The 14962-nt window shown below is 39.4% G+C and overlaps 1 protein-coding gene across 2 annotated transcripts in view; it reads right to left on the reverse strand.

The window, feature by feature from the left end:
- DYNC2LI1 (dynein cytoplasmic 2 light intermediate chain 1) overlaps positions 1-14962 on the reverse strand; it is a 43964-nt gene that overhangs the window by 26365 nt on the left and 2637 nt on the right. For both annotated transcript variants that reach the window (XM_040453896.1, XM_040453895.1), the window contains exon 3: positions 3376-3410. In XM_040453896.1, the coding sequence (XP_040309830.1) occupies positions 3376-3410 (35 nt within the window). The remainder of the gene's footprint in view (positions 1-3375; positions 3411-14962) is intronic.

The raw sequence follows: 14962 nt of genomic DNA on the forward strand, positions 1-14962 counted from the left end.
GAGAGAGAGAGAGAGAGGGAGAGAGAGAGGGAGAGAGAGAGAGGGAGGGAGAGAGAGAGGGAGGGAGAGAGAGGGAGAGAGGGAGAGGGAGGGAGAGAGAGAGAGAGAGAGGGAGAGAGAGAGGGAGGGAGAGAGAGAGGGAGAGAGGGAGAGGGAGGGAGAGAGAGAGAGAGAGAGGGAGAGAGAGAGGGAGAGAGAGAGAGAGGGAGAGAGAGAGAGAGGGAGAGAGAGAGAGAGGGAGAGAGAGAGAGGGAGAGAGAGAGAGAGAGAGAGAGAGAGAGAGAGAGAGAGAGAGAGAGAATCTCAAGCAGTCTCCATGCTGTCAGCACAGAGCTGGATGCAGGGCTCGATCTCACGAAGTGGGAGATTGTGACCTGAGCCAAAGCCAAGAGTTGGATGCTTAACCGACAGGACCACCCAGGTGCCCCCGTTATGGGTTTTCTTATGCTATCATATTACCCAATTCATTTTTGCTTCCTCTTAAAAATGTTAATCTATTAGTAGAAAAGTTACTTTGTGGAATAGCACTGAAGTAAAAATGATAAAAAATTTGATGTAAAAGACAAGCCCTCAAAAAACCATCTTCGAGGATTTTTGTCACAGCTGCAAGGATGACTAATGGCACCGGCACAATGTCGTAGTCCTTACAGGCACTGTTGGAGTGAGTGGAGAATGGAGTGCAGCTGGCAATGCTGGTGGCCATGTTAGGGGAAGCTCTTGGCATTCAGGTCACGTGGGGAGCACTTATACCAGGTTTTGCTCGGCCTCAATGTGGGGAGCTGTGAATCTTATGATTATCAATTTAATGGAGATATCAACAGACTTTATGCAATTCTTTTATTTTTTTAATGTTTATTTATTTTTGAGAGAGAGAGACAGAGTGTGAGTGGGGAAGGGGCAGAGAGAGAGAGGGAGACACAGAATCTGAAGCAGGCTCCAGGCTCCAAGCTGTCAGCACAGAGCCCAATGTGGGCTCGAACTAACAAACCATGAGATCATGACCTGAGGCCAAGTCGGACACTAAACCAACTGAGCCACCCAGGCACCCCACAATTCTCTATTTTAAATCCCAGCCCAAACATGGGCATCATTTAACTAGCGAGAGCTGCAAACTAACAAATGACATCAACAAGTCCTAAAAACTGACAAATGGTTTGATGAATTATTTACACTGCAGCTTACATTGTTTGGTAAACAGCTTTATTGTATATATGTACTTATTTACTTCAATTTCTTATAGTACAAATGTGTATCATAAATTTATCTTCGTCACCATTTTTCAGTGTGTGGTTCAGTAGCATGTTACGTATATTCACCTTGTTGCACAAACTCTAGAACTTTTTCATCTCGCAAAACTGAAAGTCTATACCCATTACACAATAACTCGCCATTTTCCCCTCCCTCCAGACCCTGGCAAACACCATTCTACTTTCTGTTTCTGTGAATCTGACTGCTCTGAGATACATCATATAAATGGAATCATACAGTATACATCTTTTTGTGACTGGCTTATTTCACTTAGCATAATGTCCTCAAGGTTCATCCGTGTTGTAGCACGTGTGAGAATTTCATTCCTCTTTAAGGCTGAATAATATTGGTATATATCTTTTTATTTTTATCTTTTTTTTTTATTTTTGGTATATATCTTTTTAATGTGGAGAAGAGAATTTTTAAATTTGTGATTTATATATTTATCTTTATTAAATATCTTGCATATCATCCCTACATATATATTTTTTGATACATATATAGAATATTTGGTTATATTTGCTTTTATAAAAGATACAAATTTTCTTTTATGAAACAAAATGCTACTTTTAAGACAAAATTTATAAGCTCTGATATTCAATGTATAATAGAACTATTTTTTTTTTCCAAGTAAACTATCAAGGAACTGAAATGAAGAATTTTCAGTTCAGTGTTGTATTTCAAAGTATTTCATCCTAAGCTGATGTTGTGTTAGAGAACTTGTTTGTAGAAAGAAACACATATGGTCAAAAGAGAGCCATGATTCCAGGGGATGGAAATATGATGCAGGTGTCACTATAGATGGTTCTTCTAAGAAACAATTTTGTTGGTGAAAGGAATTACACAAAGTCAGGATTCTATTATTTGAATTCTTTACTAGTATTTTTCAAATGGATGACGTTTCTTTAATGTGACCTTGAGACAAAATTACATCTATTTTGATATTTTTTGGAGAAGTTATAAGAAGTAGGTATTGGATGGAATACTACGTGGCAATGAGAAAAAATGAAATATGGCCTTTTGTAGCAACGTGGATGGAACTGGAGAGTGTGATGCTAAGTGAAATAAGCCATACAGAGAAAGACAGATACCATATGGTTTCACTCTTATGTGGATCCTGAGAAACTTAACAGGAACCCATGGGGGAGGGGAAGGAAAAAAAAAAAAAAAGAGGTTAGAGTGGGAGAGAGCCAAAGCATAAGAGACTGTTGAGAACTGAGAACAAACTAAGGGTTGATGGGGGGTGGGAGGGAGGAGAGGGTGGGTGATGGGTATTGAGGAGGGCACCTTTTGGGATGAGCACTGGGTGTTGTATGGAAACCAATTTGACAATAAATTTCATATATAAATAAAAAAATAATAAATAAATAAATGCCCACTAAAAAAAAAAAAAAAAAAAAAAAAAAGAAGTAGGTATTGGAATGAAGGGAACAAGCAGTTTCCTGCAATATCCTAAATCTTAATCTGATGACCATATAGGTTAGGAAGTATAAGAAACAAATGATAAAAAGCACAGTTTGAGGATCAACACTGTGCTTCAAAAATGTTTCCACGAGCAATTTAAAGATTATAATTAATGTTCAGATAATAATGGATTAGGTAAAATAGAAGTAAATCAAATACCAGAGTAGCAGAGCCAAAAAGCAGCCAAGTACTATCGGAGTTACGTTCGTTGCTTCCCCATATAAAGGGAAACTCAGCATTAATCCTGTATAATTTTATTTATTTACTTTTGCTTATTGTTGGTTTTATCTTTAAAGGAGATTTTGGGGCTCCTGGGTGGCTCAGTCAGTTAATTGTCTGACTTCAGCTCAGGTCATGATCTCACGGTTGGGCGGTTTGAGCCCTGCATTGGGCTCTGTGCTGACAGCTCAGAGTCTGGAACCTGCTTTGGATTGTGTGTCTCCAGCTCTCTCTGCACCTCCTCTGCTCATGCTCTGTCTCTCAAATGAATAAATGTTAAAAAAAATTTTTTAAGGAGATTTTAAAGGCCATACAAAGAATTCACTAAGAAGTTATTGTTTGAATCTCAAAATTATTCACGTTCCCAAGTCTTTCAGAATTTAACTTGCCCTGTATAACTAGAATAAACAAAAAATATAGTCTAAAGGTTAACATAACACTTACCTGTCAAGACACCTTAGAATAATAGTAGTCTTTCCCTGGAAATAGAAAAAAAAAAAAAAAAAAAAAGAATACTGTGTTAATGTCACCCATATGTAAAATTTTGTTATTCGTAATTGTGGCCAAAAATAGCTTTTAATCACTCGAATGATAAATTACCTGGAAACTAGAAACTTTCAGAATTGTTCCTAAGTTTGATAAGTAGAAAAAGTTAACTGTCAACTTTCCATCACGGTGTAACTACACTGCTATTATTATAATTATGAAGTCCTGCAGATGACAAATACTAGCAAATCATACCTCACTTTAGTGGTCAACTTGGCAGCTGTCTGAAATTTTCTCTCTATTCATCAATGCTAATTACTGGTTAAGCAGATGATTAGTGTCTTCTAAAATGTTTTAATTCCAATTGTTGAAGTGGAAATAAAGAAAAAAGGTAACATACAAATAAAGGACATATTGCAAATATGTTCAAAGTAGGCAATCCAAATACTGGGTTATTTTTTGTCTGTCTTTTTATTTGTAGAGAAGGTACTCGTTCTAAGTTTTTTGTTAGGAGTCAGAAAATACAGGTTCTGGGCATCTCTACCACACGAAAGTTAACCTCACATTTTAGCCAGGGATTGGCTCAGTGGTTTAATCACACTTTCTTTTTTTTAATAGTAAAACTTAAAAACAAAAAACCAGCCAAAAAAAGATCTCTTACAAGAAAACAGATAAAAGAGGAGAAGCAGGGAAAGCTCTAATGGAGGAAGCTGCTGGGTTCCAAGGAAAATAGTTTGGAAAATACCGGACTGACAAAAACACAGACCATTTGACTAGGTAGGTTTTTTTTCCCAAAACCTGTAATTTTTTTACCAAAAGCAAAAGATGATCACAAATAAATTACTCTGGATTATATCTGGGATATGATCAAATTGAATGACTTTTTTTTTTTTTTAAATAACGGGAAACATAAATAATTGGAATACAACCAAAAATGTATATTACTGAAGAATGTTTGCTGGCAGGTATTCTTTCAAAGTGAAAAACAAGAAATAACCTAAATTTCCCCCAATGGGGATTGGCTAATTTAATTATGACAATCCTTATAATGAAATAGCATGCAGCTGTTAGGAATGATGATCTAGGAAGATACTTATTGACATGGTAAAACATTTATGACAGATTAGCATAACTCTGTTTTCAATTTTAAAATATCTTTTCCTGCTTCTTTGAGATATACGTACATACATACGCATACACATTAACAGATTCAGAGAAAGACACAGAAACACACACACAAATAAATAGATCTAGAGGGATATCACTAAGCTAACAGTAAACATTTCTAGGTGATGGATTTGTTGGTAATTTATATTTTTATTATTTGTTTTTTTTTAAGTTTAGTTTGTGTGTGTGTGTGTGACAGAGAGAGAGTGAGACAGAGAGAGAGAGAGAGACAGAGAGACAGAGAGAGAGAATCCTAAGCAGGCTCTGTCAGTGCAGAGCCCAATGTGGGGCCTGATCTCATGAACCGTGAGATCATGACCTGAGCCTAAATTAAGAGTCAGACGTTTAACCGACTGAGCCACCCAGGCACCTCTGGTAATTTTTTCTTTTTTTAAGAAAATCAGGATTTTCTAATTTTCATACACTGAACATGTATCACATGTAGCATATTTTCGAAGTTTGAGATAAATGAAGACTGTAGTACAGTAGTCTCCTCTTATCCATGATTCCGCTTTCCACGGTTTCAGCTACTCATGGTCAACGGCAGTCTGGAAGCAGATGATCCTCCTTTGGACATGTCATCATCAGGTCAGGAGTACCCTAGCGCTGCATCACTGTGCCTACACCATTTACCCCGCTTCATCTTGTCAAGAGGACGTTTTAGCATCTCACATCATAAGAAGGGCGAGTATAGTACAGCAAGATATTCTGAGTGACAGAAAGGCCACATTACATAGCTTGTATTAGAGTATGTTGTTATAATTGTTTTACTTTTAGTTACTTTTAGTTATCTCTTCCCGTGCCTCATTTATAAATTCAACTTTATCATAGGTATGTATGTATAGGAAAAAACAGAGTATGTACAGGATTCAGTTCTCTCTGCAGTTTTAGGCATCCACTGGGGGTCTTGGAACATATGCCCTGCAGATAGGGAGGAAGCTGCTATACCTAAAAATTATTGTATTCTATGTACAAGAAAGCACAGAATCAGAATTACTGGAATCGTAGATATAACTAGCCATTTTTCTCAGATTCTCATAGTTCCATAGTGTTGATTTAAATTTTGATTATAATTTCATGTAAATGTACTGCTTGGTGGCAATTCCAAATAAACATAAACTCAACTCTGGGCACTGAAATACGCTTTTAGACTATCATTAAAATATGATCCAAATTTTAAAAATTCACTAGTAAACTGTTGCCCTCTGAGACCCCTAGGTTTCCTGGTTCAATAAACACTGACTTAGTACAAGTTCATTCAGGGATTATCAAAAGGAATCCTATCTTCCCTCCCATTACCTCAGACACATTGGAAATCCAGTCTTTTCTTCTGATCCATTATCCCTGGAGCTCTAATTCCACAGTCTTCTACACATCCCTTCATCTGGCACAATAATCCCCCCCATTTCTCCCCCCAAAACTCCCTAATATCAACCTCTTCTTCATAATGTTCTACCTGTTGGCCTTACCTAAAATATGGCTGCTTCTGGACCATTTCCTCTACATTCTTGTTAAAGAAGGCTTTTTTTTTTTTTTTCTACCACCCCATGTACTACAGGGCCCTCCTTGCTCCCCAGTGCCACCTTTAAACAATTATTCTACTTCCCTTGTTTTGCAAAAGTCTTACAGGCTGGTACCAGTCTACCGTGACGGCTGTTGTCACCTCTTCTGGCTCAGTCTCCCTTTCCCTCTCAGCTGCTGTCATTAGTTTTGCTAACTTCATATCCATGTGGGCACAGGCAATCCACCTAACACTCTGACCTCTCAGTGACTTTGCCTCCTCAGAGACCCTTTCCTTCACTCTGCTTCTGCCATACATCACTTCCAAGGTTATATCTTGAATCACTTCACCACTGGAAATTGCACCACTTCCAAAATCACACACACAAACAATGCATTTCTCCAACTACTTCTTCAGGAATCCCCAGAGTAACCATCCTGTGGCCTTAGTGAGAGGCCTCAAAAGTCCACTGACCTGTCAACATTTCTCCTTCTCCATCAGCCCCGTCCTACCTCCACATCTCACCTTTTCCATCTTAGAGTCCACAGTTTATTATTACAATCACCCTTGCAAATATTACCCCCTCCCTAGGCTTTCTCGCTCTGTATTGCACCCACTTGGTTGGCAAAAACCAACCCTGGTAAACCCAATCACCTTCCCTTCTCCTCCATGTTTGTACCCACACAAGTGAGTGATGATGGAGAAAAATTATACATACTGTGCAGATTGGTGTCACCTAAATTCTGAATCCCCGTCATCAAAACAGCAGTCAACAACGACGAGCAATCCTGTAAAGTAGTGTGTTCTCTCTCCCATTGGTTGTAACTGCTGTTTCGTACACTTTTCTTGATTTTCTCCTCAGAATACCCACTTGACCCTCTTCACCTGAATTACCTCTCTTTCCTTACTTCTTGCTCTTCAAGCTCGGGACATCATGCTCTCATAAGGAGGCTTTCCCACTCTTCCAGCCTCTTGGGCTGAGTGAAAAGCCCTTGTTTCCATCATAGATTTGTCTCATGTGTTGCTACTGTTGTACAAGTACTAGCACCTAAGTTCCTGCACAGCAGAGTATGACTTTCTTTTCTGTTTCCCCAGCATCGGGCAGAATACCTGGCACACAGAAGATGTTCAGTAAGTGTCCACTGAATGGACAGAGGTTTGGCAAAAAGAGAGAGAAGGCACCGAGGCAGTTAGTTTCTTTGGTAAAGGGTGATTACTATTAGCTGAACAACAGAAGCATTAATTGCTTGCCTCTCTTTATTTTTCAAAATCATGTTCTGTATAAAGCACAGAATCAGATACTTTTTAAAGAATAATGTCTTCAAAAGTTCTACATATCTCAAGAGAGTTTGCCCGTCTTCAAAAGCAAAATTAGTTTTAATTTACATAAATGAAAATAAAAAAGAGCTTGTGTACGCCCACAGTCTCCTATTTTAAAAAATGGGTGGTTCTTCCATAAACAACAAATAAAACATGAATGGGCCGTCACTGCAACAAAGCCTAGAACAACAGTTACAGAGAGTGCCTAGCGGGATGCTGGTGGGGTGTTTTGCGTGCGAGCATTTGTGTGCTGTGATCAATACTACTAGTTTAAGCCACCTGAAAGGTATGGAAGCAGCTTCTTACACAGAAGACTTTATGTGATAGGAATTTACTTGTACCAGAAGACTAGTACTAGTTACTTGACCTGCTTATTTAAATCCACATATTTAGGGGCGCCTGGGTGGTGCAGTCGGTTAAGCGTCCGACTTCAGCCAGGTCACGATCTCGCGGTCCGCGAGTTCGAGCCCCGCGTCGGGCTCTGGGCTGATGGCTCAGAGCCTGGAGCCTGTTTCCGATTCTGTGTCTCCCTCTCTCTCTGCCCCTCCCCCGTTCATGCTCTGTCTCTCTCTGTCCCAAAAATAAATAAACGTTGAAAAAAAAATTTTTAAATCCACATATTTATCTACATGGCTGTAAGCAGGAAATTGGTAAGGTACCACATCCGATGAAAACATCACCTCACAATAAACTCATGAGATGAAATGTTTATATACTGTAGTTGGGTTAAAAATTTTAAAGTATAATGATACCTATGAAAGTTTTATTTAAGCTAATTTAAATAGTTCAGATTTTTTAAAGTGGGCCAACAAGAAAACTTGGTAAAATACAGAAATTAAAAACAAAATAAAAAGTGATTAAAATTTTACTATATGCATTTCTCTTTTTTATCTTTGCATTTTTACAAAGTTGAGATCATGTTGTATATAAAATTTGTCATGCTTTTTTCTTTTTTTTAATTAAAAATTTTTTTATTTTTGAGAGACAGAGATAGAGCACGAGCAAGGGAGGGGCAGAGACAGAGCGAGATACAGAATCCAAAGCAGGCTCCAGGCTGTGGGATGTCAGCACAGAGCCCAATGTGGGGCTCAAACTCACGAACCGTGAGCTCATGACCTGAGCCAAAGTCAGACGCTTAACCAACTGAGCCACCCAGGCGCCCCATGTCCTGCTTTTTTCAATTAACATATTTTTTCCTTACATCACTAACAACTCTTTTGCAGTTGTATAACATTTCCCCCCTTAATTATAATGTTGATAGTATATATAATATCTCCCAATGAAGGATGTCTATTTGTGTGTGGGAGGGGGGCCTTCCAAGACACAGCCCAAGACAGAGGAGTATTCTGGCTACCCGGGCACTGACATCACCTGGTAAAGATGTAGCCTCGTTGATGCACAGCTTAGATCCAGAAAGTTTAATTTGTTAATATACCCTTCAGTGGAAGCATGAAGCACAAAAATAAAAGTGTAATATGAACCCCAAATAGACACAAAACATAATGCCACATAAATTTCAGCCTCTTGGATCTGTAAGCCCGATCTTTGGTAGACAGTGTCACCAGCAGTCCTGCCTTCCTGGCAAGAACTTTGTGAGCCAAGCAAAGCTGGATGAAGATATGATACATCTGTTCTTGCTCTATATCGCCACTTCCAAAACCCTTTTGTATCCTTGGCTAAATAAAACAGAAACTCACAATGAGTGGGGAGAGGTCTCTCACTAATAATCAGTGGTCCTGGGGACAGGCTGCCATATTTTCTACATGTTTTTTACAATAACAAATAACCCTGTGTCATTACATCATTAGCATAACTCAATGATTCCTTAAATGACAATCCTAAAAGTAAAGTAACTGATTCCAAAGTATGATTACTAAGATACTGACTTACCCACTTAGATGCTGACTTATTTATTTATTTATTTTTCTGACTTGGACAGTTGTTTATTTTTTAAAAATATTTATTTATTTTGGGGAGAGCACAGTGGAGGAGGGGCAGACACAGGGGGACAGAGGATCTGAAGCAGGCTCTGCATTGACAGGCTGACAGCAGTGAGCCTGACGTGGGGCTCGAACTCATGAACTGTGATATCATGACCTGAGCTAAAGTTGGACACTCAGCACTCAACCGGCTCAAGGTTGAGCCCCGTGTTGGGCTCTATTCTGACAATCTCAGAGCCTGTAGCCTGCTTCAGACTCTGTGTCTCCCTCTCACTCTTCCCCTACCCTGCTCACACTCTGTCTCTCTCTCTCTCTCAAAAATAAACATAAAAAAAAAAAAAAAAAAGAATCCTGGCTTTTATATTCAAATCAGATAGAAAACCTGAATGTTTTCAAATTATGAAATGAAAAACAATAGTTTAAACATTTTTTAAAATTTTGTTTACTATAATTTTTCTTAGATCAATAAGTACTTTTTTAAAAAATGTTTTTAACATTTATTCATTTTTGAGAGACAGAGTATGAGTGAGAGAGGGGCAGAGAAAGAGGGAGACACAGAATCCAAAGCAGGCTCCAAGCTCTGAGCTGTCAGCACATAGCCTGAAGTGGGGCTCGAACTCACAGAGTGGGAGATCATGACCCGAGCTGAAGTCAGACGTCCAACCGGCTGAGCCACCCAGGCGCCCCAATAAGTACTTTCTAATTCCTGCTAAATATGGTATTAGCTAGATAAAAGTGAGTTTACCAACTTCACATTCAATGGGTTTGTTACCATAAATTTGAGCAAAATGTCTAAATATTATTTTTTAATGTAGTTATTATAACATTAGATGTTAAAAACAGCAAAAAAATTAATTCATTTCATATTAAAATTCTTTCATCTGGATACTTTTCAATCACATGTTTTAGTCAGAATATTCATATGGTAATCAAAATTATTTCTTAATTAAATTCCCCCCTATGGTGCACAATACTTAAAGTCCTCAAGTGACATAATGTGGTATTCCACGTGAAATCAGCTCTCTGTTGATCTGAAGGATATGCTATACCTGTGCATATATTAACCTATGGATTTTGGCTGACTTCTTCTAATTGTGTGGTGATAAATGACATTACTAGAGTCAGAAATGATAAACCAATTTTATCTCAAGTGCCAACACCTTCCTGGAATGTTATGGATCAGAAGTCATCTTCAGGCTCAGTGGAAAAGGGTGCTGTGATCAATAAAATGTGTGTGGAAGATGTGTAACTCGTATTTGCTATCTCTTAAGGAACCCTAGAAAGCATCTTCTTACAACCAGATTGTGGAAACTAGAAAAGGAAAAATTTAGAAGTCAAGACATTTCCTTCCCACTTTTCTTCCATCCAGAGATTGAAGTTTGGGAAGAGGACAGAAGCTCTGGGAAGTAAAATGCTCAATGACTAAGTTTTCTGGCCAATACCCTAAGAATACTTGAGTGATTATCACTTCATAAGAGAAGAAACCTATGTTCAGAGGATCATAAGACCATGCCTAGAGACTTGACAATTTAAATCTGAGTGAAGACAATCAGAAAAAAATGTGCAGATAAATTGAGATGTCATTACGTATGACATTAAGAAAAATTTAAAGACAATAATGGAAGAGGGCCCAAGTAATTCACAAGAGAAAACAGCTAAGACAAGGCCTGGAAAGAATATTTACAGCGACAGATGCACAAAAGTGCAGGTAACAATAAGTGCAGTATTATCACAGGGGAGTAAACGACCTCATAGGAACTACCAAAACTTGTGTCAGAGACTTATGAGTGCAACATATTAAATATTTTTTAAGTTTATTTATTTATTTTGAGAGAGAGAGAGAGTGAGGGAGGAGCAGAGACAGAAGGAGAGAGAGAGAATCCCAAGTAGGCTCCACACTGTCAGTCCGGAGCCCTATGTGGGGCTCGAACTCACAAACTGTAAGATTATGACCTGAGCCAAAATCAAGAGTCAGATGCTTGACTGACTGAGCCACCCAGGCACCCCATGAGTTCAACATATTGATGTAAAGAGACAGAAGGAGAGAGAAAATACAGCATTTTGTGTATTTATATGGAAACTTACAAACATGCATGAAGGAATACTATACAAAGAGCAGAATGTGATGTATGTAATTAGACTGTTGCCTGACCGTATGAAATGAATTATCGTATGATGTCCCATGGCACACATCACAAGAGGAATACAGATAAAGTCTAACAGTGAAGAGGAGACCAACCTTTCAAAAAATTTTTTAATGTTTACTCATTTTTGAGAGATGGAGAGAAAGAGAGCATGAGTGGGGGAGGGGCAGAGAGAGAGGGAGACACAGAATCCGAAGCAGGCTCCAGGCTTCAAGTTGTCAGCACAGAGCTCAACGCAGGGCTGGAACCCACAGACCGTGAGATCATGACCTAAGCTGAAGTTGGACGCTTAACCGACTGAGCCACCCAGGTGCCCCAAGGATACCAACTATTCAAACAGTGCCTCCCTCAGTTTGAATTTTCTGTCATTCCCAAAGGGAACAGTCCCGACTCAGAAACTAGGATCAAAGAGAGAGGTGAAGTGACTCATTCCAACACAGAATTCTATACCCAGATAAACATTCTACCCAGAGTGAGGGAAAATAAAGGCATTTTTAGACACGCAGTAGCTCATAAATTTTACTTCCCACATAACGCTTTCCCCGGAAACTACAAGAGAATGTGCTCCACCAAGATAAGCGAGTGAACCAAGAATAGGGAAGAAACAGGATCCAGGAAACTGAAGTTCCAACTCAAGAAAGAGGAAAAGGGAATTCCCGAGATGTTGGGGAAGGATGGTAGCTATGCCACCACTCCTGACAACAGTAGAGACTAACACAGCGGGTTAAAAGATGGCAGGACTCTGGCTGGAGAGGGGAAATTTCAGATGATCTGATACAACTGCCTAGATGAAAATTATACTGAATGTCTGTTGGGGATTGTGGAAAGAATTAGCAATAGATATCCGGGGAGCCAGCTTCCAGGATGGTTCCAAATGATCCCCACTTCCTGGTATTCCCACCCATGTGAGGTCCCTCACACTGTACCAGAGTCGGGTCTTTGTGACCAATAGCATATGGCAGAAGTGATGGCATGTCACTTCCAAGATTAGGTTATAAAAGACTGCAGTTTCTGTCCTGGGCACCCTTTCTCTTTTGGATTTCTGGCTTTGGGGAAAGCAAACTGCCATGTTGTAAGCAGCCCTATGGAGGGGCCTATATGGTGAAGAATTGAAGCCTGGTCAACAGTCAGCAGTGAACTGAGGCCTCTTGCCAACAGCCACGACAGTGAGCAAAACTCCTTCTCCAGTTTAGCTGAGCTGCGAGATGACTTTAGTCCCAGATGACATCTTGACTACAACTTCATGAAAGACCGGGAGCCAGAACCACATAACTAAGCTGCTCTCAGATTCCTGACCCTCACAAACTAGGTGAGATGATGTTTGCTGTTTTAAAAGCTGCCAAGTTTTAGAGTAATTTATTACATAGCAACAAATAACTAATGGATATAAAAACTAAGGTACATATAAGAGCTAAACAAATAAAAAAACAAGGCATTTTGAAACTTTTGGAAGAAGTTACTCAAGGTAAAGAAAGCAATCCACTGAATATTGATTTAGCCCAAAATCATAATAGGAATTATACTGCAGACCAGGGCTGGAGGTGAGCGTTTAAAAGAGACAGAACTATGGGCTCTGTGCTGACAGCGTGGAGCCTGCTTGGGAGGCTCTCACTCTCTCTCTGCCCCTCCCCCACTTGAGCTGTCTCTCAAAATAAATACATAAGCTTTTATAAACAAACAAACAAACAAACAAACAAACAAACAAAGGAGACAGAAATAGGGGCACCTGGCTGGCTCAGTCAACAAAGCTTGCAACTCTTGATCTCGGGATTGTAAATTTGAGCCCCATGCTGGGTGTAGAGATTACTTAAAAATAAAAAAGTCTTAAAAAAAAAAGATAGAACTAAATACTCTTCTACTATTATCAAAAATTCAACAGATAATGTCTAACATTTTAAGTCTAAAAATAGCCCATCAGTGATTTCCGACATTCAGAGGTAAATTATAGAAAAAAAGTAAAAGATATTAAAGAGGCTGCTTTAAGGAGAGGCTCTGAACAATGTGGAGAAGTTTACGGCTTTATGCGCCTTTTGATTATCTTTGAGCTTATAAACCTCATCTGTGAATCATTTTAATAAAAATAATTAAAAATAAAACCAGACTGTAACAAAGGGCCCAATCTAAGAAAATTAAGGACAAAACAATGTAAATGAAAAAGGCTTACAGACCTCAAGCTCAACCTTAGTGAACAGGGTTACATGATTACTAGGATTTTTCTATGCAATAATAGGAGCACAGCGTCTGGAAAAAGAGAAGGTGGCACACCTAGTCTACTGCAGTTAAGCAAAACCTCACAAACTCTGTTCCCTCCTGAGAATGACACAGTAGAATAATTCCAGGTGAGAGTTAATTAAAATCATGACAGAGAATCTATGACTGACATGGAATCCATAACACAGAAGGCACGAGCGAAAGAAATGAAGATACAAAAGCTGAAACAGACTCAGGGAAACAAAATGGTTGTCTATAATTATTCGGAGGGCAATTTAAAAATACTTAAAGATGTAACAAGTAGAAGAGAAATCAGACTTTTACAGGTCAGAGTTAAGACCAAGAATTAGGTTCTTGGAATTAGAAATACCAACTATTCGGACACTTTTACAGGTCAGAAATGGGAACACTGGATGTTCCAATAAAACACAGGTTTTCCAGTAACTAGGAATTAACAAAATGAAACCAGCCTGCTTTGTGAAAGATAACTCCCCCATTTCTAGAGACAGTTGAACTATATAACCACTCTTTATTATTTTTTTTTTTAATTTTTTTTTCAACGTTTATTTATTTTTGGGACAGAGAGAGACAGAGCATGAAGGGGGGAGGGGCAGAGAGAGAGGGAGACACAGAATCGGAAACAGGCTCCAGGCTCTGAGCCATCAGCCCAGAGCCTGACGCGGGGCTCGAACTCACGGACCGCGAGATCGTGACCTGGCTGAAGTCAGACGCTTAACCGACTGCGCCACCCAGGCGCCCCTATATAACCACTCTTTATAGTGGCTCTTAACCTTTTTGAAGTGCTAGAACGCTGGGAGAATCTAATTTCCCATAAAAATGCACTGATACACAATCACACACAATTCTGGATACATTTCTAGAGAGTTCCCTGGCCCCAAGAAGTACCCCCATGGGCCCCAGAGTGAGAATCCCCACTGTAGAAGACTAGGGCAGTGCGAGGTTTCCTTCGGTTTCTATGACTCTGGTTAAGATTAAATGTATCATATTCTACACGGTTCATGTTTTTGTTATCTATATGCCTGTTTCAGTTGTACAAGTCCAGAACTATTGGTCATCAGATTAGTGTTTATGGTGCCTTTGAGTGTCGAATTAGAATCAAGCGGTCCTTCCTCTGGGCTGCTATGGCTCATGCGGGAGCATACCACTTGACAAGAAATGCTGAGGCTAGATGTTAGTCCCCACTCACCTATGAGCAGGGCCCCTCTCCAGGGAGGGCACAGCCAGCAGGTAACCAGCAGGCC

The sequence above is a fragment of the Herpailurus yagouaroundi genome, unplaced genomic scaffold (genome assembly GCF_014898765.1).
Source record: "Herpailurus yagouaroundi ecotype Mexico unplaced genomic scaffold, PumYag 210, whole genome shotgun sequence".
Taxonomy (NCBI): Eukaryota; Metazoa; Chordata; class Mammalia; order Carnivora; family Felidae; genus Herpailurus; species Herpailurus yagouaroundi.